This window comes from Lynx rufus, unplaced genomic scaffold (assembly GCF_022079265.1).
Source record: "Lynx rufus isolate CCGP_SWC_20201006 ecotype Redwood Valley unplaced genomic scaffold, mLynRuf1.p SCAF_8, whole genome shotgun sequence".
Lineage (NCBI taxonomy): Eukaryota > Metazoa > Chordata > Mammalia > Carnivora > Felidae > Lynx > Lynx rufus.
The window spans coordinates 67,985,873-68,008,623 of NW_025814896.1; the positions used below are offsets into that span (position 1 = coordinate 67,985,873).

At 41.2% G+C, this 22,751-nt stretch overlaps 1 protein-coding gene across 4 annotated transcripts in view; it reads left to right on the forward strand.

The window, feature by feature from the left end:
- Window positions 1-1,482: 1,482 nt before the first annotated feature.
- Window positions 1,483-22,751, forward strand: part of PPP1R21 (protein phosphatase 1 regulatory subunit 21) — a 64,027-nt gene continuing 42,758 nt past the window's right edge. For all 4 annotated transcript variants that reach the window (XM_047068074.1, XM_047068075.1, XM_047068076.1 and 1 more), the window contains exons 1-7: window positions 1,483-1,559; window positions 10,813-10,881; window positions 14,144-14,290; window positions 16,313-16,414; window positions 17,979-18,143; window positions 18,321-18,379; window positions 19,382-19,476. In XM_047068074.1, coding sequence (XP_046924030.1) covers window positions 1,503-1,559; window positions 10,813-10,881; window positions 14,144-14,290; window positions 16,313-16,414; window positions 17,979-18,143; window positions 18,321-18,379; window positions 19,382-19,476 — 694 coding nt within the window. In that variant the 5' untranslated portion in view covers window positions 1,483-1,502. The remainder of the gene's footprint in view (window positions 1,560-10,812; window positions 10,882-14,143; window positions 14,291-16,312; window positions 16,415-17,978; window positions 18,144-18,320; window positions 18,380-19,381; window positions 19,477-22,751) is intronic.

Genomic DNA, 22,751 nt, shown 5'->3' on the forward strand with positions numbered 1-22,751 from the left:
TGATAGCCGAACAAGAAACCAGGATGGCACAAATAGTTTTTTTAATCATGGAAATTTTCAAGTATCCTAAAATGCCAATATAACTAAGATCTCTGTATCTACTACATATATAATGTTAGCATCCTGTCATATTTACTTTAAAAAAATTAAAGTTTATGCTCCTTTGTTCTCCTGTTTCATTTCCTTTTCTCTTTTTCTGACTAGAGGTGACCGACCACTATCCAGAATTTGATGTGTATCAGCCCAGTTCTTGTTTTCCTATTTTTCCTACATTTCACGTGTTCATGCACAATACAAATGTTTTCTATTTTTAAACGTATCTTTTCATGTTACAGTATAATGCAATTTGCTAACACAGTATTTGGTCATGTTGACATACAGATTTATACAGACATAAACAGATCTAGGTCATTAGTTTTAACTGTTGTGTAGTAATTCATGACACACTTATTTATTCCTCTATCAATTAACATTTTAATATTGCAATAAATGCAATGCCTAGAACAATATCGAATATATACTAGATCCTCCATTAGATCAATGGAGGCAAGCTTTTAATTAAAGAAAAGCGGCAAAAAATACCTCACGCAGACTATTTTTTGCTTCAGTTCTCCAGTTATTTGTCGTTATCATCCACCCTATCTGCAGGAATGGCTGGAGTCATTCCCTAAAATTTCCTAATGCCTTTTTACCCAATTCACTGAAAACGACTCTGATGTGGTGTGATCATGGGGACGGGGTGAGCGGATACAGTGGGTAGAGAGTGTTCACAAAGAAACTTCAATGTCAAAATATAAGCCAATGGTTTGTTTGGGCTGGAACAGGAGAGGGTGGCCGCAGCACGCGTTATAAGTCTGGGGGAGGTCTGACAGTTTACAATGCAAAGCATGTCTGGTGCTACCATGTCCGGATAAGGAGATAAAGGAACATAAAGGTCTTTCTCTCCAAGTACGTTCTGAAAGCTATAACCATCAAACGCCACACGGTTGCCATGAGAACCAGCAGGGGGAGGGGGGAGAGAAGATCCGCCAGAATTCTTGATGCACTTAGAATGTTTCTTCTTCCGGTCCTTTGCTCTTGGCAACCACCTCATCTCTCCTCGGTCCCCCGCCCATTCTGTGGGCTCCCGTCATTCTCTTCCTTTTTTGATTCTTTCCTTCCCCATTCTAGGTCGCCATCTTGGGCCATGCGACAAGATGGCGCCCCCTGGTCGTAGAAGCAGAGCCCTGGCGCGCCAGCGAGCCTGCGCACGCACGTGCTCAGGCGCTGGAGGGTGGGGCGGGGACGCCCAGACGCTGCCCCGCCCCCAGTAGTCGCCCCGCCCCTGGTCCCCATCCGCCTTCCTCCCACCCGGCGAACCCGGAAGTGGAGGAGGAGGCGCGGCGGCGGTGGCCGAACGGGCAGGCGCTGGCGGAGCCCAACTGGGGAGCGTGTCTGGGTTGGGGGCGGGGGGCGGGGCTGAGCGGCTTGGGCAGCCAGGCCCGGACGGGGCGGGGGAGGCCATGGCCTCCGCAGAGTTGCAGGGGAAGTACCAGAAGCTGGCTCAGGAGTACTCGAAGGTATCCATCGTGGGCGGGGAGTAGGGGGTCCCCGGCCCTGCGGCCTCGGGTTGCCTTGGCAGCTACTCGTCGGGACGGAGGGGAACGGCGAAGGGGACACGCTCGCTTGCCCCTCCTCTCCTGTGGCTTCTCTGTCCACCATTACCATGCCTCCACCTGCAGCTCCCAGGAGATGGGGCCGGGCCGCGTCTCGGTCCGTGTGCGTTTCTGCGGGAAGGAGCAGGAGTTTGATTTTTGCTTCTCACCAAACTAGCGGGCTTGGGACTGGGGTGTCAGATTCCTGGCTTCTGCCTTTGGTGCTAGTCGGGAGGGGAAGGGAAGGGTAAGGACCAACCCCTCCACTGCTGCTTCCTCAATCTTCCCAGCCCAGTGATGGGAAAGATCAAGCTTTCTTCCTTCTCACAGAGATGAGATGAAGATAAAAGAGATTTATGTGTCCCCACTCAATTCGGGAGGGTGAAAAGAGCCATTCGTGTAAACTGTCTCACTGGGGATGGGTGGTTACGAATGTATTCAGTGCATTGGCAAGATGTTGTCTGGAGATGATTTTGAAAGCTTGAGTGCTAGGGCTGTGTCCTTTTTTCTTTCTTTTCCCTCGGTCACCTGGAGTGGGGCAGAGCACCCGGGTGCTCAATACATGCTGAATTAAGCAAACTAGGGACCTGCCCCTTTGTCGTATTTATGGCACCCGTCTTTAAATGATGGAACCCTTTCCTTGGGAAAGGGTGGTGCTGCTTCTAAGGTGTTGCTGCCCTAAGAATATTCTAATGAAGTTATAAAAGAATCTCACATCTTCGGAAATTGACTTAGCATTCTTTAAGCGTAGTTTTCTGTGACCTTTTATCATGGGGGCAATGGGAAGACTTAGCCCCCTGTTTACAATTTGGAGAAACGGACGCATTATATCCTTAGGATTTCATTTAACAAATTCTCAGCAAGGTGAAATGAAATATTGTTTGAAAAATAAAAGCTGTGCCTAAACATACACACTTACCTCTTTTCACCATCAAATGGGAGTCTTTTGAGATACGATACTTATTCATTGATGCTACCTCGGGCAAAACTTCTTGCATTTCCATTTGAATTGGTCTTAAGAGCCTGTAGCACAATGTCAGTGATGGCAAGTTTTCAACCTTTGAGGGAATATTTTCTTGTTTGAAAGGGTCAGAAGTTGTTTGAAACATCCATATGATGAAGAAGGTCGGTGAAGAAGGGTACTCAAACTTGGCTCTACTATTTGTGGGTGAAAATGTTTTATGAATATAAAGTAAGGGGACTGATTTTCTTCTCCAGGGAGTAAACAATCTCAGAAGACAATTCCAGATGGCAAAAGAGAGTTCTAAAAATGTCTTAAGCAGTGACTGCATTGCCGAAATAATTACATAGCCTCCCCAAAGTATTACGAACTTGGAAGATTTTATTTGTTTGGATATAGATGCTCTTTCATTTAACAGACATTTATTATGTGCTTTCTGTGAACAGCCCGCCATGGTCTGTTGAGTGAGGCAGAGTTCCAGTTTAAGGAGCACCCTTTAGTAGGATGTTCAAACATTGTACATCCTTATGATATAGTATGACAAGTGTTGGTTCACTGGGAGCACAGAAGAGATGGAGGGTAAGGGTTGAAGAAGTTAACTGGGAAGTACGGAAGAGGGAGGGTTGGTAGCATCCCAGGCAAAGGGAAAGGGCTATGTTTGCAGACACGAAAGCACATTAAGATACATGGCAAGACTGGTGAAATATAGTTGGAGAGTTAATTTGGACCTGATCATAAAGGGTTGTGGATGTTAAATATGTTTGAACTTTATCTTTTGAGTAATGTCAAAGGTTTTTAATCAGGGTAATGATGTTACTTTTAGGAGGGGAACTGGTAACTATGTGGAGGATGAATTGAAAGGGAAAGAGTGGTGAAAAGAAGACCAGACTGTAGGCTGTTGGAATAGTTCTGAGGAGTGTAATACAGGCTTGAATCAAACTAGTGACTGTTGAGGTGGAGAGGAGGACCTAGATTTAGGAATTATGATTAAAGTACCTTTTCACTTAGATTTTTTTTTAGTGGTACATAGCACTAAATTTATGAAGAATGTAGAGTGTAGGAGGCACTCATCGTGGTGTCTCATTGATTCTGTGGGATGTGGTGAGTGAGGGGAGACTGAGAGTTGACCCTGCTGTTCTGAGGTGAGGGGATATGACTGCTACTGACAGATGCCACTGGCAGGAAGTTGAGGCAGTTTGGAGTAAAGGGGTGTATTAAAGGTTAGATGCAGTTGTAGAATTTTAAGGTCTGCAGGCACATTAAAGTTCTCTTGTTCACATAGGAGCTTGAGGTGTTGTTGGAGTAACTGCTGAAAATTTCTAGTGGAGATGGACTGGCTAAAAGTCAGGACAATGGCCAGAGCTTCTGGAATAGTTCTTATGAAGACAATAGTTGAACTGCAAGAGTTAATCAGGGTGGAACACTTTAGATAGACTCTTTGGGGAACATGGGTGGGAAGCATGTGAAAGAAGGAGGGGATGCTAAGGAGACTCTAAGGAGGTCTGCCAGACTTGAGGTTATTTATCTCCCCAATTAGGCTAGACCATTTTTCATCTTTTTAATTGCAATGTGATGGAAATTTCGGAACGTAAGAGAACAGAGGTTGGTCAAAAGATTGCATGTGTTTTTATTCTCTGTCAATTCTAGTGCCAAGCAATTCCTAGGTAAGATCTATGCCACCTTCAGCTCTGAGCCTGTGGAAGGGGCTTTCTGCCTTTTATTACCTTCTCTGGTGCAGACATTGTGGGCTAATGTTGAAATCCAGTTATGTCTTTTTCCTTACTTAGGATACGAAGACAAAAGATTTCCTCATAAACAGTAGAAGGAGGCTACAAAGCAAGAGAGCAAGCATGATCCCTAAACCAAGGACATTTGCAGAATCTCTTTGTTTTGATTTAATGCAGATCTCAGCCTGTTTTCCAGGAAGGGGCCCATTTCTTTCTGGGAACTGCGGTCATATATTTTTCCCTCCCAAGAAGGAAAAAAATGGTCTGAGGAGCTCCCATTAAGGAAACTGAAAGTTTAGTTAGATAAAAGATGGACCATGGGAGGCCAAAGCAGATGAGAATTTCTGAGGCTGATTGCTAAAATATTGAGTGTTAATGGAAAGGGCAGTGAATGTAGAGATTAAGACCCTAGTTGTTTGGGCAATTAGGAGGTCATTGGAGGCTTTTGAAATTTCAGGTTTAATAAAGTTCAGGGGAGGGAAAAGGTGTAGGTAACTGAATTTTAGAGGTTTATGGAGTTAATTGGTAAGAGATACAAGCTACTTCTTTAAGTTGTGAGGGAAAGCTAATCAAGGCCTCAGTTACTACATTGTAGATTAAGAATCAAAGATCATTTCTTACATGGTGTCTCTTCCACAGCTTGGTCTGCTGCTGCTTTTTTTTTTTTTTTTTTTTTAATGTTTTATTATTTATTTTTGAGAGAGAGACAGAGTGCTAGCAGGGGAGGGGCAGAGAGAGAGGGGGAGACAGAATCCGAAGCAGGCTCCAGGCTCCGAACCATCAACACAGAGCCCTATGTGGGGCTCAAACTCACGAATCATGAGATCATGACCTGAGCTGAAGTCGGATGCTTAACTGAGTCACCCAGGCGCCCCATTCTTCTTCTTCTTCTTTTTTTTTTTTTTTAACGTTTATTTATTTATTTTGAGAGAGAGATTTAGAGTGTAAGCAGGGGATGGGCAGAGAGAGAGCATGGGAGAGAGAGAATCCCAAGCAGGCTCCACACTGTCAGTGCAGAGCCCAACTTGAGACTTGAACTCATGAGCTGTGAGATCATGACCTGAGCTAAAATCAGGAGTTGGACAATTAACTGAGTGAGCCACCCAGGTGCCCTGGCCTGGTCTGCTTCTGATGCTCAGGTATACCTCATAGAGAAGAGAGGCTTAGAGCACTGAGTCCTGGCTCTGTTGGTTTCAGCCTGCTTTCTTTGTAGGAGCTCCTGTATCCCTGCCTGGCATCATGTTAGGTGTATAAGCATGTTTCAAGTTCTGTTTTCTCAATGTTATGTTTCACTCTGGGTCAGTGTCTTTCAAAGTGTGGCCCCAGCATCATCAGCGTCTGGGAATGAGTTAGAATTATAAATTCTCAGGTCCACCTGGGACTTACTGAATCTAAAACTGGTGGTTAAACCCAGCAATCTGTGGGTAAAAACCTGTGCAATGATGTTGATGCACACCAAAGTTTGAGAACCATTGCTCAAGGAATGGTATCAGTATTAGCTCTTCCTCAGTTAATCTTTTTGAAGCTCTTTTTGAGGCAGTAAAAACCATTGGGAAAGTCAGACATCCATGATTTCTCTTAACAGTTTACTTTGCAGTTGGTGCTACTTTTAGTTATGAAAGAGATTGCCTTTCGGAGCTTTTTAGATTTACACTCTTAGGAAAGAGCTATTCATATTGGTGAAGGGTCAGTTTTGATTTGGCATGTTTGGTTGGAGCTTGGTGGAACCTGATTAATTGCCCCTTGCTGTAAGAGAAATCAACTCAGGAGCTGGATTAAAAATGAGTATATTTGGATTAAAATCTAATATCAGTTTTATTTTTTTGTTTTTGTTTTTTGCCCTCATGTGTAGGGTTCACTAGTGAAGTTTGACTGGAAAATAGCATTGTTCAGTGCTATCTAATGGAACTTTCTATAAGAATGAAATGTTCTGTATTTATGCTGCCCAGTAGGGTAACCGCTAGCCATATGGGGCTATTAAACATTTTCAATGTGGCTAGTACAACTAAGGAACAGAATGTTAGGTTTTATTTATTTATTATTACTTTTTTAAGTATTTATTTTGAGGGAGAGAGGTAGGATCCCAAGCAGGCTCTGTGAGCCTGACGTGGAGCTTGATCTCACAAACCATCGTGAGACCTGAGCTAATATTAAGAGTTGGATACCTGAGCCACCCAGGTGCCCTGAAAGAGAGAATCATAAGCAGACTCTACACTCAGTGCAGAGCCCAACGTGGTACTCAATCCTGAGACCCTGGGATCGTGACCGAAGCTGAATTCAAGAGTTGGATGCTTAACCAGCTAAGCCACTGAGGTGCCCCTGTTAGATTTTATTTAAATTCAATTAGGCACATGTGGCTTTTGGCCACCCTGTGAGAAAGTGCTAGTTTAACCCCTATATGAGTGCATCACAAACACAGAATGTCTCTGACTTACCTGAAGACCTTGTTGAACTTCAGATTCTGGTTCAGTAGGTCTGGGGCGGGGCCTAAGAATCTGCTCCCAAGTGATGCTATTGTAACTGTCTGCAGACCACATTTTGAATAGTAAGGCCTTAGAAAAGCCAGGGGTGTCTTACTCTTCCTCTTTAGTCCAACTGATTTACTTTTCTAGTCACTGGTGAGGCAGCTAGATCGCAGGATTTAGGGGTGGGATTTGTTCTAATGAGTTTCCTTGCAAAGGAGCAGGAGCAGAAGGGTTCCATTTGAGGGCAAGTCTGAGAGAAGAAGGTTTTTTTCCTGCCTCAGTGACAATAACTCCAGCCACCACTACCTAGTATTGTATAGCCTACAGGTATTTTATCCCCTTCCAAGGGGGAAGAACAAGTAAGTAGGTAGACCAAGTGAGATTGCCAGCACTCTGGAATACTTAAAATGTTGGGACTGGAAGGAATTTTAGGGATCATCCAGACCAAAGATTCTGAAGCTGGGGTCTGCAGGTGACTTCAGTATTTTGAAGTTTTGAATCCAGGTTTTGGTGAGGCTTAGGGATGGGCTTAGGGTTGTATGTTGCAACATTACTTTGTAATGAAGGAAAGCTATATGTTTGTTAGTTTGTTTTATAGGGTTGTAAAACATGTAAAATGTCAAAATGTTCCTGGTATGAAATAATTAAGTGATTCTAACACAGGAGATTGTTGAGGATTAGATGAGAAAATGTGTATGTGCGATTCATCTCTCTTTCCCCACAAACTCTTCCAACAGTTTGTTCTTGGACATAGTAAATCCCTAACCTTGGGCCAGGTATCCTATCCCAGATTGTCCAAGTGGCAGGAGAGAGATCATAGTTGACTTACTACCACTTTCTCTCTCTCTCTCTCTCTAGAGAAATAGCTTTGTGATAAGCCTGACTGAAGCTGGGCTGTTCCAGAACCAGAGTTACATAGAGTAGTCTGCATAGTGGTGTTTAGGGAGTTAGGCTCAGGGCTTTTGAGGATTCTTGGTGTCCAGTAGGACCATATGGTTCAAGTCATTTGGAGAATTGTCAGAGAGGTACTGTTAAAATAAGGACAGCTTTATAGATGTATAATGTATTACATTCAAACACCTTTTGTATACAGTATTTAATTTGATTAATTAACTAAAAATTGATGGATTGCCTTCTGTATCCATGGTATTGATCTTTCATTGTAGGCAGGAAATACAGGGAAGTATGCTGTAGTCTACCATGAATGATAGTTTGCTGACAATAGGGAGATGAGTACAGAAGTTAAACATAAATTAGTAAATGTAAAATTTACTACTTTAAAAAGTAAAATTAAAACTGAGCAGTTTAATAAGAGATGTCATTGCCATCTTTTGGCTATGTGGGTTTGAGAGTATTTATTGAATTCTGTTACCTAGGTAGCACGTATCCAAGAGTGTGTTGATACTGCTGCGCAAGGAAAATACTACATGATGGAAGTCAATATTAAAGTCATACCTCTTTTTTCTGAACTTCTAATGCAGGGGTGCCCCAACTTTTTCTGTACAGAGACTAATGGTAACTATATAAGGCTTAGGGCCATACATTTTCTGTTGCAACTACTCGTCCCTGTCATTGTAGCTCAAAAGTAACCCATAGACAATACACAAATGATTGTGTTTCTGTTCCAGTAAAACTTTAAATTAGGTAGCCGGCCAGTATGGCCCACAGGCCTTAGTTTGCCAATCCTTCTTGTAGGGAAGTGAAGTTCTAGTAAGTCCTGCTAGTTATCTTTCATTGAGCCTTTTAAGTTGTAAGCTCTTTGCAGACCACTTCTTTCCACCATATCATTTAGCACAATGCCTTATACCAGGCAAGCTTTCATAAATGTTATCTGTTATCCTTCTGATTCATTCTAGTAATAAGAGTTCTGTTTTGGGGCTCTTGGGTGGCTCAGTCGGTTAAATATCTGACTTTGGCTCAGGTTGTGATCTCATGATTCGTGGGTTCGAGCCCCATGTCGGGCTCTGTGCTGACGACTCAGAGCCTGCAGCCTGCTTCAGATTCTGCGTCTCCCTCTCTCTCTGCCCCTGCCCTGCTTGCACTCTCTCAAAAATAAGTAAACGTTAAAAAAAAAAAGTTCTGTTTCCATTCGTGGGGACTTTTAAGATTTAGAAAGTGTTTTCATGTAAGTTTCTTTTTCTGGTTCTCACAACAACGTCAGAAGAAAGAAGATAGGGTAGCTGTATTCACCCATGTTATAGACCATTTAACTGAGATTCAGAATGGTTAAGTGAATTTTTCAAGTTTGTATTGTCTACTGATTGGCAGAGCAATATTTGGGCCTTCTTTCTGTCGTGGTAGTGAACTGTATCTTTAACTTTCTAAAAATAGAAAAGCTTATTTTTTTAAACCTGCATTTTGCTCAAGCTGTTGAATATCCTGTAGTATTCCTGCTTTTCTTCTTGAATTCTTAGCTAAATTTTCTAATGAGTTTCACATACTCAGTTTAAGATTTAGTATTCAGATATTCCTTTTTTTTTTTTTTTTTTTTGGTGCAGAGAAGGGTCATTTCTGTTCTCAGGAGGCAGATCTGAGTTATGTAGAAGTAGATTTTTTTTAAGCGCACAGATAAAATCATCCCATGCGTTCTTTTTCTCAGAGAAAGTCTTCCATTGTCTCCCTACTGGACCGTTAGATTATTAGCCTGTAAACCTTTTGCTTTGGCTACATTGGCCTTGTGTATTTATATCTACATGCTCAGCATTATCCTTGCTGAGAGCTTTCTGTTTACTATAGAAGGAGATTTTGTCTTTTAAAACCCTGTAAGTGGTGGTTATATAGAGGTATACATAAGGAAAATTCATTTAGCTGCATAATTCTTGATTGGTTTGCTTTATTTAAAATACAGTTGGGGGCACCCAGGTGGCTCAGTCGGTTAAGCGCCTGACTTCAGCTCAGGTTATGATCTCATGGTCTGTGAGTTCAAGCTCCACATTTGAGTTGTGCTGACAGCTCAGAGCCTGGAGCCTGCCTCAGATTCTGTGTCTCCCCAGTTTGCACTCTGTCTCTCTCTCTCTCAAAAATAAACAAATATTAAAAAAATTAAAAAAAAATAAAACAGTTATACTTCAATTAAAAAAATAAAGCCCAAGTCCTACCTCTTCAGAGACTCCCCCAACTTCTCCTGCCTACTTCTTTTCTCGTTTATATGTAGCTTTAGAAAATGGTAACCAATATTGTCTAATGGCATCATGATTCTGGAGTAAAAACTGCTGGGGTCTGAATCTCAGCATGGCTACTTAACTTCTCTGTACTTCAGTTTGCTCATCTGTAAAATGGGCATAATTATAGTACCTACTTCATAAGGTTGTAAGGATTAATGAAGTGATACATGTAAAGCATTTAGGACAGTGCCTGGTATATAATGAACTTTCAGATGTTAGCTGCTATTACTGACTTCTGGATTGAGTCTGCTTCTTAGTTGCTTTCATATACTACCTTAGCTGATGCCTTATTGCAAGAGTACCTATTGTGGGTGATGATATTTGCATAACTAATATTAGGCACAGTATCCTGCTGGGCATGTTTAACGCCCTACACTTTGATTTTCTGTAGGGTTTCATAAGTAGTCCGAATGTATGTATTTTACAAATGAATGTGTGCCAGAGGTTCAAGGAAAATGGCATACACAGTACCCTATTATTTATTGTATTACTTTCTATTAGTTTTAATATTAGTTTATTGTATTAGTACTTAGTTTATTGTGTTTGTTTTTTTTTTTTTTTAAAGAGGTGACTTGGTTTTATAGAAAGAACCATGTACTGGGTGGAAGTCAAGAGAACTGGATTTTAGTCTCGATTTTGCCACTGATTAGTATTACATCATTGAGCAGCTCAGCCTCTGTGCCTTATCTGAGGAAATGACAGAATGATGATATCTACTATCCTCTTCCGGGCAAATATTTCTATTTTCATATATATGTGGGAAGATAGTTACTCAGTGTAATGATCCTGTGAAGTAATGGTAAATGATTTCCTTGCTATTGCTTTATATTAAAAATTAATTATTGCTTCCTCTGTTTTCAGCTTCGGGCTCAGAATCAGGTCCTGAAAAAAGGTGTTGTGGATGAACAAGCGAATTCTGCTGCTTTAAAGGTAAGAAACCTGTTTCATATTTGTACTGTGAGGGTAAGTCATTGTTGGGCAATACTCAATGCAAGGAATTCAGCTGGTTTTCTGGTAAGGTCTCAACAATGACACTGATTCACTAGGGATAGGAGAAGGTAATATAGTTTTTTGTATTTAACTTTCCTACTTGCTTAGGTAATGAACGTGATGCACTTTGATTTCCTTGCTAAAAAGTATAAAAAAGTATCATTTGACTTTATCTCATGCTTTCCCTTATACCTCATGGCCTCTCTTTAGCTAAATTTATCTGAATTAATGGGGCTTCTTATATGTCTTCATCACTAGATAGCACTCTGAGGGGGTCTGTGTCCTATTCACATTTATATGCCCAGCATTCAGCAGATGGTTGTCCCCTAATAAATGGATTTGAAAGTGTGAACCATTTAGTCCATTGATCTTGCTTTTGGGTTGAGGTATTTCATAGTAATAACCTCTGTAAATCAGGTTACTCTGAGTGATACATTTTATCATCAGCATCTTTGTTCACTGAGGGGAGAAATATAATAGGAGATGAAGGAATTTGTTTCTGCCTCATTCTAGTAGGCATGTCATAAATATTGCTTAGTGATATATATTTTTTAATTTTTTAATGTTTATTTATTTTTGAGAGAGATAGGGAGACAGAGTGCGAGCAGGGGAGGGGCAGAGAGAGAGGGAGACACAGAATCTGAAGCAGGCTCCAGGCTCTGAGCTGTCAGCACAGAGCCTGATATGGGCTTGAACTCACAGATTGCAGGATCATGACCTGAGCCAAAGTTGGATGCTCAACCAACTGAGCCACCCTGGGGCCCCTGATTAGTGATATTTTTAATTGAATAAATTAATTCTAGAATATAGATTTCTTCATGGCCTGTTTCAGTTAAATATACTGTCTATGTCATTCTTCACTCCCTTGCCTGATTTTTAGACAAAAGGTAATTAGGATTCCCTTTACTCTTATTTCTTCCTGGAGTAGCCTCCAACCAGTGACGTATCCTGGGTGGTTCCACGTGGGTAACCCAGAAATATGTACTTTTACTTATAGTGTTGGACCCTACCCTAGAGAATTCTGCCTAAGAGTGCCCCGTCCTCAGGTGCTGTTGACTTAGTGCTGAGGCAGCTCAGAACACTGTACCCATACTTCCGAAGCTGTCTGCGCCCAAGCCAAGATTAGTAAGCATGCGCTTTGTAGTTAGGATTTGTTAGTCAAGTTATTATTTTGCCTAAATCATTGAAGAAGTGATCATTACCTCTCTTAAAGGTGTTTATTTATTTATTTATTTTAGGTTTTTAAATTTATTTTGAGAGAGAGAGAGCGCAGCAAAGAGAGAGGGAGAAGGAGAGAGAATTCCAAGCAGGATGTGCCCATCAGTAAGGAGCCTGATGTGGGGCTCAGACTCATGAACCACGAGATCATGACCTGAGCCGAAGTAAGACGCTTAAATGACTGAGCCACCCAGGCTGCCTCTCTCTTAATGATGTTTAAAACTGGGGAAGATATTTCCTGGAGTGTCTTAATAGCCCACTCTGGCATATGACAGCATCCCATTGCTGGTTGTTTGGTTAACTCTACGATGGTGGCAGTGGTGGCAACATTGGTGATGGTGACTATTGAACTCTCACTGTGTAACAGGCATCGTGCCAAGCACATTACATCTGCTCTGTCATTTAGTCTTCACACAACTCTGTGAAGGCAGATAACATTATCATCATCTCCCATTGCAGAAACTAGGGTGTACAGAGAGGTTGAAATAGCTGTCTTTTGAAATTGATGATTGGTTAATGGAGTTGAAGCATTAGTCAGAGGTGATTAATTGTAAGGATGTAAAGAAATAACTGTTTTACTATTCATTGTAGTGGTCATTATAGTTATAGTAAGAATGGCAATTTGCTGGTTTGCTCAATGGGAATATTAGGATGTCTTCTGTTACAGCATGCTTTTGATAATATTGGGTTTGCCTCTTCAGTGAGTTGTTAGATACTGTCAGCATTCCTTGATTTGGATTTCTTTAATTTGAAATATATGATAATTTGGATATGGGCAGGTCTATGTTTACCATTAAACTGCAAGCAAAAATTAAGGGCTTACTGAGTAAGGGGCGCTTGGCTGGATCAGTTAGTAGAGCATACATACAGTCAGGAGTTCCATATCGTGATCATAGGGTCATGAGCTTGAGCCCCACGTGGAGCATAGTTTACCTAAAAAAATAATTAAGGGCTTACTAACAATCAATAGAAAAGAAAAATTGTTTCTCTACCTAATGGAAACATTATTCTATCGCTCTGGCTGCTCTCAACATGCAAATAATGTCAGTAGGTTGCAGATACCAGACTTTGGTTTCTAGGTTGCTGTTGCAGTATACTTATATTAGTTTATCATTGAGCTTGACCTCATCTTAGCATTGCAGTGGTTTTTCAGTGAAAGTAATAAACCTACACATCTTGAAATATGCAGTAGTATTTGGTCATCTGTGTTCGATAACCAGTGAACACAAAGTTGTCAGAATGTCATAAGTAAAGTTAGTGAGAATAATATTTTTTTAAAAATAGAGTGAAGCTAAGTATTTCCCTAGCTTTCCATTTTCTTACCCCATTATAGTATAAACAGTTCAGAATGGGCAGCGAAATATATGTTGTTTAAAATATAGATTTTGTTTCTATTTTCACTTAAAACTTTAAAGTAATTGATGTAGGGCAAAGAGCATCTAAAAATATTCTCATGTTAGGATAATACTGATTTTTGACCTGAGAAATCACAGTGTCTTGGAAAGACTTCATTTTGGCTGACTTAAATTCAGGGTGGATTTATGGGGAAAAAAATGAATACAAATAAATTGCTTCCCATTCTTACTGAAGGGCGTCATCAGTGAGTATGAAGTTCTCTCTCACATTTCAAGTTTATAAAATTATAGCCTCAGGCTTTGTGCCTCCTCACTGCCAGACACATACACAACAACATTATGGAACAACATACAGTTGTAGGTATTTTACTTTAAGTTGATGACTGTCTGTTACTTCAATATATATGCTTTATTTTTATTTTTATTTTTATTTTTAAATTTACTCGGTTTGGCCAAAAAAAGTGATTTTGTCACCAAATAGCTGAAAACATGGAACTGGCATGATAAACATACAACGTGAATTCCCTACAGCAAGAGGTTTTAATATTTTAGTGAAACAAACATAATTTCATTATCTCTAAACCTTAAGGTGAAATTGTAAGGAATGGTCTGTTTTCACTTGGATGTAGGAACAACTGAAAATGAAGGATCAGTCATTGAGAAAACTACAGCAAGAAATGGACAGTTTGACATTTCGAAATCTGCAGCTTGCCAAGAGGGTAGAACTACTTCAAGATGAATTGGCTGTAAGTGAACCCCGAGGCAAGAAAAACAAGGTAGGTCAAATACAAGCAAGTTAGTGAGACCTTGTCTGCGAGGTACAGACATCTACAGGCCATCTGGGTTTTAACAGAACACCTCATCTCCACATTCCCTAATTTTCCATTATTATGGCTGGATATCGGGTCAAGGAAGCAGACATTTGCTATTTATATATATATTTAGGTATATACTGGTCAAATTTACTGCTTTCGGTTACACTAAGTCGCTATTAACTCAAGGTAGGGCAAATCAAATGTGAGACTGTGTTAAAGTGTAACAGCTCATGTGAAAGTAGCAGTCGAAATACTCATTCCTTATGCTTGTAAGTTTGCTGCAGATATTTCTTAGTATTTATTCTTAGGAGCCCAATTTAGGATTCTTGTGTGGTCATGTAAAAGTAAACTTTTTCCATTATGGTTTGTATAGTGAGACAAGATTCTCATTGCCATGAGATGGGTGGTCTGGTACTTTGGAGCACTCTGTGACTAAGAAGTTGCATTTTTTTTGAAGGGTTGGGGCTAGTGATTGAATCTTTTAAGTCTTGTGTGTATGTAGAGCGGCACCTGGCAAACGTATGGCTTGAGGCAGTAAGAGTAGAAGGATGGGAGGGAAGAAGAAGGCACATAGCAACTCTGAAGCAGTGTGGTGTGGAGGGAAGGGCACAGGCTTTGGAGTTAAGCCCATGCTTGAATTCTTCATCTGTCATTTTAGTCTTGCAACCTCAGTTTTCTTATCAGCAAAATGGGGATGGTACTCTCAGGTTTGTTGAGTAGTAAATGGGATTCTGTAAAGGTGGCTAGAACTGTTTTTGCCATATGATAGGCAATCAACAGAATTATACGTTAGTACCTTTCCATACACATTTCCTCTACATGAAAGAATTCTCTAGAGTGGTAATTTTCAAATAAATGGAGAACAGAGAGAGTGAAAGCAGGTATCTATTAGAATCACTTGGGAAATTTTGTCAAAATATGCATGCTCTGGAGATTCCTTGGGGAAGGAACAACCATATGTTGGTTGTTCAAACAGCCTCCCCAGGTTGGCGAGATCCCCTCCCAGGGATGTTTTCGCAGAGGTTTGGGTGTAACAATTCTGAATTAATGTTAATTAAAGCTTTCCAACTTGGGAAGAAGCATTGTGACCCAGAATATGTCATTCGGCAGTCTTGCTTTGTGCAGCTCTCGTGTCCCAACATAATGGATATTTAATGTTTTATTTTTAATAAAGCTACTCCATTTTCAAAGGGCTTTCCAGTCATTGGCTCACATTGGATCAGTAAGTAACTTCATTTTAAGTGAGGAGTGAGGGCACAAGAAAGGCAGAGAAGGGTGGTGACTGATGGCTGAACACAGTTTCATTGTTAGGCTATCCCTGGAATAGTCTCAGCTCTTGTATTCCATGAAAACAAATGTTCATTATTGGCTTTCTTAAATAGTGCTATTCTTCTATGTAGAAAAAGTTAATATTAGTAAAAAAGGGAAAGGAAGGTGTTTTTGAGCTTTTTCCCTCCCTTTATTTATAATAGCTTTATTTTATATGGTTGTATATTTTTTTTAAAAATTAGATATTTATGTGAAATTTTGTATGAATTTGTCCTTGTGAATGCTGATTTATTACAATTTCTTAAAGGAGTTTAACAACTCAGACTCATGCAATTATTAAAACTGTCATTTCCCAAACCAAAAGATCAACTCGAAATGATGTTTTGTAGCATGTTTTTATTGCTAGCTTTCTGGGCCTGCTATGTCTCCCAATAGAACCACTCCCGGACTGATCTGCAAAGAATAGTGAACCTTATCTGTTCTTTATTCCCTTTATCTCCTTTTTAAGCTCTTCTGCTTGTTTCAATATTTGCAGTTCCTACTTGTGTCAAATAGGAAAAGTTAAGTGATGGATTGTATACCTTTTGCAGGATTGTTTGAGAATGGTGCACACATAGAAGGGACAAGCTACTAAGGTGATAGAGAATCTGTGTACCTTAGGATGTTTGTCTAAAGGATGAAAGTTATGTGGACATAATTTATTCTTTCCATCAGAAAAGTGGAGAATCTTCTTCTCAGTTGAGTCAAGAGCAGAAGAGTGTCTTTGATGAAGATCTACAAAAGAAGATAGAAGAGAATGAACGGTTACATATACAAGTGAGAAAATATTTCTGTTTTTCCAATGACTTAAAGATGGGTCGTATGATGGGGCGCCTGGTTGGCTCAGTTGGTTGAGCGTCTGACTTTGGCTCAGGTCATGATCTCACGGCCTGTGGGTTCGAGCCCCGCGTCTGGTTCTGCGATGACAGCTCGGAGCCTGGGGCCTGCTTCGGATTCTGCGTCACCCTCTCTCTCTGCCACTCCCTTACTCGCACCCTGTCTCTCTCTCTCTCTCTCTCTCTCTCTCTCTCTCTCAAAATAAACATAATTAAAAAAAAAGATGGCTTGGGGCGCCTGGGTGGCTCAGTCGGTTGAGCGTCCGACTTCAGCTCAGGTCACGATCTCACGGTTCGTGAGTTCGAGCCCTGCGTCAGGCTCTGGGCTGATGGCTCAGAGCCTGGAGCCTGCTTCCGATTCTGTGTCTCCCTCTCTCTCTGCCCCTCCCCCATTCATGCTCTGTCTCTCTCTGTCTCAAAAATAAAAATAAACATTAAAAAAAAAAAAAGATGGCTCATAGGATCTGGAATGTGGAAAAACCAATGCAGGACAGCACAGAGTGTTTTGTGTATGTATTTTAATGTCTCCTGTGGTTGTTACGTATATATGTCACTGTCATTCATTCGCTTCTTAAATCTCTTTCATATCTTAATCTGATGTGTGCTTTGAAGTACGCATTTATTTAAATGACAGCAGTATAACTTTATAACTTAACAGTACAGTACTAAGCACTGTTCATTTTAGCTAGAAAAGGATCATTTAGATGAGGGCTTATCAAAAAGAAGTGTTTGTGTTTTAAGTTATTACCATTTAGTTGGTTTGTATCTGTTCACCTGTTGGTCGTAAGGTCTGTTAGGGTACACACCATGTCATTTTTTATGCCTTTCCCCAGGACAGGGTCTCTTTCTGTCATGGCAGGCACTCATATATTTATGGAATGTTGAATAATCAGTGTTTGCCTCCCAACATTCAGCATATTTTAAGAGTCATACTGTAATATATCCAGCTGTGCCTCCTGAATTTTTTGTGAAATGGTGAGCATAGTGAAATGGTGGAAAATAAATATGCGTTTATTGCAGTCTTTTTGTGAATGTTAACAAAATGAGCTTTTGATCTTATTAAGGAAAGGAGTTTTACCTGTTTTAGGAATAGCAGCTATTTGAATTTGGATTTTTTAATTGTGGAAGTTAGCGTAGCAGAAAAGTTATACCCTGGTCAGTTGAATTCTCTCTGTGTGCCAGAAGTTGTTTGAAAGAAATCCGTGAGATTGAGAGGGAGGAGGTACAGGCTTTGGCATGGATCTCCTGTGTTCACATCTCGTTTCTACATTTGACAAGTTATGTAGACCCTTGAAGCTTTGGTTTCCGCAAGTGTAAAGGAGAGATAACAGCACTACCTCTGACCTACTGTGAGGATCTTGTGAGATCATGCCTGTGCGGGTTTTGCATAGTGAGCATATGCAATGGGTGGAAATTGCTCCATGAATAGTCACTGCTGTTATTTTCCTCTTCATTTGGACATATTAGGATATCGTGAAAAGATAAAAATGATCTTTTCTGTTCAGTTTTTTGAAGCTGATGAGCAGCACAAGCATGTGGAAGCAGAGCTGAGGAGTCGACTGGCCACCCTGGAGATGGAGGCGGCCCAGCACCAAGCCGTGGTTGATGGCCTGACACGGAAGTACATGGAAACGATCGAGAAACTGCAGAATGACAAGGCCAAACTAGAAGTAAGCCCCACTGTTGGTGAGAGCACATTAAGAGATAGTCAAGACTCTTGTAAATCTGTGCACTTGACGGAACGCAGAGTTAGTCATTCAAGGGGAGGCGCTTGCCTGCGGTGTCCCCTAAGTGTGCTCTCATCTTTAGCCTGAGCCATCTGCTTTTCTTTTTCTTCTAAAATTCAGGTAAAATCTCAGACTCTAGAAAAGGAGGCCAAGGAATGTCGGCTTCGAACAGAAGAATGGTATGTGGAAACGTGAATTCCAAGGGGCCCTGAAGTAAGAATCAGAAGACCTGAGTTTTGGTTTAGCAACTCTTTTCTCTCAATTTTCTCACATTTGAAGTGAGCTGGGAATAGGCCATCTCCGGGGTCCTCCTCAGTTCTGTTCTCTCCGGGGCCTTATGCACTCTCGGTGGAGTGGCTTGTGCGTTAGTCCTCAGCCTGTGCAGATGTTTGCTGCCATGGCCGATCGTGTTCTGGGGCTCCTGTACTGAGGACTGGGTGCTTTCTGTTTCAGACTGCGCTGAAGAGAGAGCCTTCTGATAACCCCAGGGAGGAAAACTGACTCCTTATCACTATGCCAACCTTTTAATGGTACATTTTGAATAAAAGAGAGGTTATATGATCTAATTTGGAGATACCTAAATCTTAAAATTTGATGAAGTGATGGGTGGTAAAAGCATACTCCAGTATTTATTTGATGAATGACATAATATTTTAGGTTTTTACAGAATCAGTCAACGTGTATTTCTTCAATTTAGTTGCATTGGTGGAATTATATGCATGATTTAGATGTATACCTATACTCGTAATTGAATCAAAATCAGAGAAATTATCAGATTTTGAGCCCAAGGGGAAGACGAATCTGATAGAATACTTAAAAAAGAACTTTACTGTAATACTTGAACAAACATTTATGTGCCATAAAGAGAAAATTTGTGATTTTGAAATGGCTCTAAGATTACTTTGCACTTGAGGAAATAAACTGATAAGATTGTATTAGATACTGGGACTGTGATAAATTCTGACAGTCTTCAACGTCATTCAACAGAAGTCTCAAGGGCTTCAGAATTGAGGCTTAGTATTTTTCTTATCTTCATCTTTTAATAACTGTCTACCACCAAGCATTTCCCAGTGTCAGGCACAATTCTCTGAAAGCCTGATACCAGCTGTTGTGGTAACAAGGAAGTGAGGATCCACTGTCTGACTGGCAATAATGTGGTTTTGTATTTTTTTTTCTTTCAGTCAATTACAGTTAAAGAACCTTCATGAAGATTTGTCAGGTAGATTAGAGGAGTCCTTATCAATCATCAGTGAAAAAGTACCTTTTAATGATACAAGTAGGTATTAATGTACAGTTTTTCTTTGTGTGCAACTTTGAACCTGTCTGTAGTAATGAACTAATTAAAATCATTTTTAATCTATGTGGCAAAAAACTTCATTGGCTCAACACAAGATTGCTTTCTTTTTGTTTTTTTTGATCAGCTTTGGCCCTCATGTTTCATAGGGAGACTGATCCAAAGTTGGCCTTCTTGGAAAAACCTCAAATCCACATTTTTTAATTGCACATATTTAGCATATCCCAAGGTAAAAACCATCCTGCACATAAAATACCTGAAAATTTGTATAAGAAAAGTTGCTCGTGGTGGGGGGAGTGGGGGAAGGGCAGTGGGCGATGGATCTTCTCAGCCTCGTATCTCCTGCTCAGTGATACAGAGCTGAGTTGAGTAAATCCTGCTTCCTCTTCATCCTGAGAATGGTCTGGTAATTTACATAGCCATATCAAGAAAAATAACTTTTTTAAAAAAAGAAAATCAACTTACATGTATAATAGGTACCAATTTTGTAACATTTAGATAATTAAATCAGAACCTTGAAAACGAATATATTTTATTTAATTGCTTGGAATTTTGAAGCCTATATTCAATTAAGTACAGATTTCCCTTCTTACCATTACATGATTGAAATTTTTTACTTCCCCTAAATTTTTCTTCTGGAAGAACTAAGAAAAGAGGAAACAAAAGACACCAAAAAACCCCAGCAGTTTGATCTAACACTAAAATCAGCGTATGTCATTATTATATCAGAAACCTAAGGTCCTCTGAAAACAACACCTGTTTCTAGTTTCTACATTAATGTGAATAGTGCTAGCATACTTTGATCCCCTAGACTTGAAATCTTGGTATTTCATTTTCCCTTTAATCCTTGTATCAATTTGTCATCAGGTTCTAATAATTTCCTTCTGGATCTCTTTTTTAAAATTTTTCCCTTTCCAATACTAGTTGTCACCCTACCTACTTTAGATCCTTACCATGTCACTGTGGGTTACTTCTTTGAGTTCTGAAATATTTAGAGATCATTTGCTGAGTGCCTAGGTGGGTAGGGAGCACAAGGGATACAAAAATCTCTAAGAAATCTCAGGGTACCCTGAAGGAACTTGTAGTTCAGAAGGGGAGAGATAATGTATAGAAATGTCTAGAAGTGTCTAGAAATGTATAGAAAAGACTCTTGGGGTTTCCGAGGAAGGACAGATTACTGCTAGAGGGTTGTTTGGGGAAGTCTTTTGGAGGAAGTGTGCTTTGAACTGGGCCTGAGTAGGTTTTTTTGGGCTGAAATGCAGGAGAACCAGCCAGGGGATTGAGTGGAGTGTAGTATGTGGGACAAAAGGTGCCGTCACAGTTTGATGAGCAGTAATTAGTTAAGTGTGACTGGGAGGTGGGGGCAGTGACGGGTGAGTTCTGAAAGGCTGAGAGGGGCCGGACCCAAGGAGTTGGGATGTAATTCACGAGACAGTGGAGGTGTTTAAGCTTTTGAATGTCACAATGAGATCTGTGGTCTCACAGAGTTGGTCTGGCAAGGGTGTAGACTGCCCTGGAATGGGCAAGGGGCCAAGACTACTGTGATGCTAGTCTTGGTGTCCTGTTATGGAGGCTGGGGCCTGAGTTGTCAGGGCGATAGATGCAGGCAGGCAGGGGAGTGTGAAGAAGCAGTGTGGGGGAAAGATGTGGCACTGTTGACAGAAATCAAAGAGGCAGGTGAGAGGCAGGTTTATGGAGGAGGGGGGTGGCGAGCTTAACTTTGTTGTTTAATATTCTGGCGGATCAGCATATGTCTAGCTGTCTATTGGTGTATGCATTTCTAATAAAAGCCCAGACCTCGGAGAGAGACTAAAGTTGACTCTGGGGGGATGAATGGGCTTTGAGAATGTTGGGAATGAGGGGTATAAAGTGCAGAGAGGCCCGTGTAGTACCCTTGAAGAGCTGTGATCAGGAAGTAGAGAGGCTGGAGTGGAGATCATGGCGAACTGGGGAAATGGGGTGCCATGGGAGGTGGGGAAGGGAGTGTTCAGCCTGGTGGTGCTGGGCAGCAGTTCTAAGTTGTAGCATTGCTGCAGGGAGCTCAGAGAGGGTGATGGACAGTAAAGGTAGGGAGCTCAGAGAGGGTGATGGACAGTAAAGGCAGGGAGCTCAGAGAGGGTGATGGACAGTAAAGGCAGCTGCTTTGGTGACTTGGAGAAGAATGTTTTTACACAGGATAGAGGTGGATACCAGACAGCCGGCAGAGGGTTAGAGGTGAATGGGTGCTGAGGAAATAGGCAGACATGAGGAAGACATGCTGTTCTTTGAGCAGGGGGAATGAAGGAGATGGAAAAGGTTGGGAGTAAAAGAGAAGGCGTTGTATGCAGGGGATGGGTAAGGGCAGAGGACTCAGTATGATAGAGGTAAAGGGGAACAAGTTACTATGGGGATAGAGTTTAAAAAGCTGCAACAAATGCTTTTTTTGAAGGTAATTTTGAAGAAGTAGGGAGGAGAGGGGGTGGTTGATGGACTAGGCCGTGAGGAGTCAGAAGGAGCTATTGCTGGGGACCCAGGGGGAGGGTTGGCTGAGGACAGGCTATGTGATGCCATGGACTCTGAGGTGGAGGGTAGGGAACATAGGAACCCTTTGGTCTTCGGCCCTGGTCTTCCTGGTGTTGTAGGGGGAGGCCACCCCATCCGTGGGGCAGAGGATGAGACAGGGAATGGTGTTTGAGGCTTAAAATGGAAAAGGTTTGGAACAGATGCCTTGGGAAGGGACACAGCAATGAAGTCATGGATTGCAGAGTATCACTGAGGCCCCCTTAAGTTTGGTAAATTAGGTTGTCATGGACCCTGATCTCCTTTCATGTTAGCAAGAGCAGTGTTGGAAATGATGGGCCAGGCTGGGAGGGAAAACAGGCAAGGCCCCCAAGAGAACTGATAGGAAAATAGTCCAGTTGCGGATGGGAGACCAAGCCCTTGGTGGAAATGGGGCTGTAAGAGAGAACTGGATGAGAGTGGCATAGGGACTTTCTGAGTTGGATTTGGGCACCAGATCTTTCTGATTAAGGACCAGGCAGAGGAGGGAGGGTTTGAGTGGCTGTAGAGATTCATAGAGATGGAGGCGGGGATTAAAGTGTGAAGCCAGGTGAAGCTAACAGAGGTTGATAACAGAGTCTGGGATAGAGACGACTGTGAGAAAGATGAGGAGACCAACCCAGAAAAGTTGCATTGAGTTGTTGGGATCAGCAGTAGCAGACCGTGGTAGACTGTCAAATATCGTACTGTCATGAAAACAGTGATATTTTTGGATGATT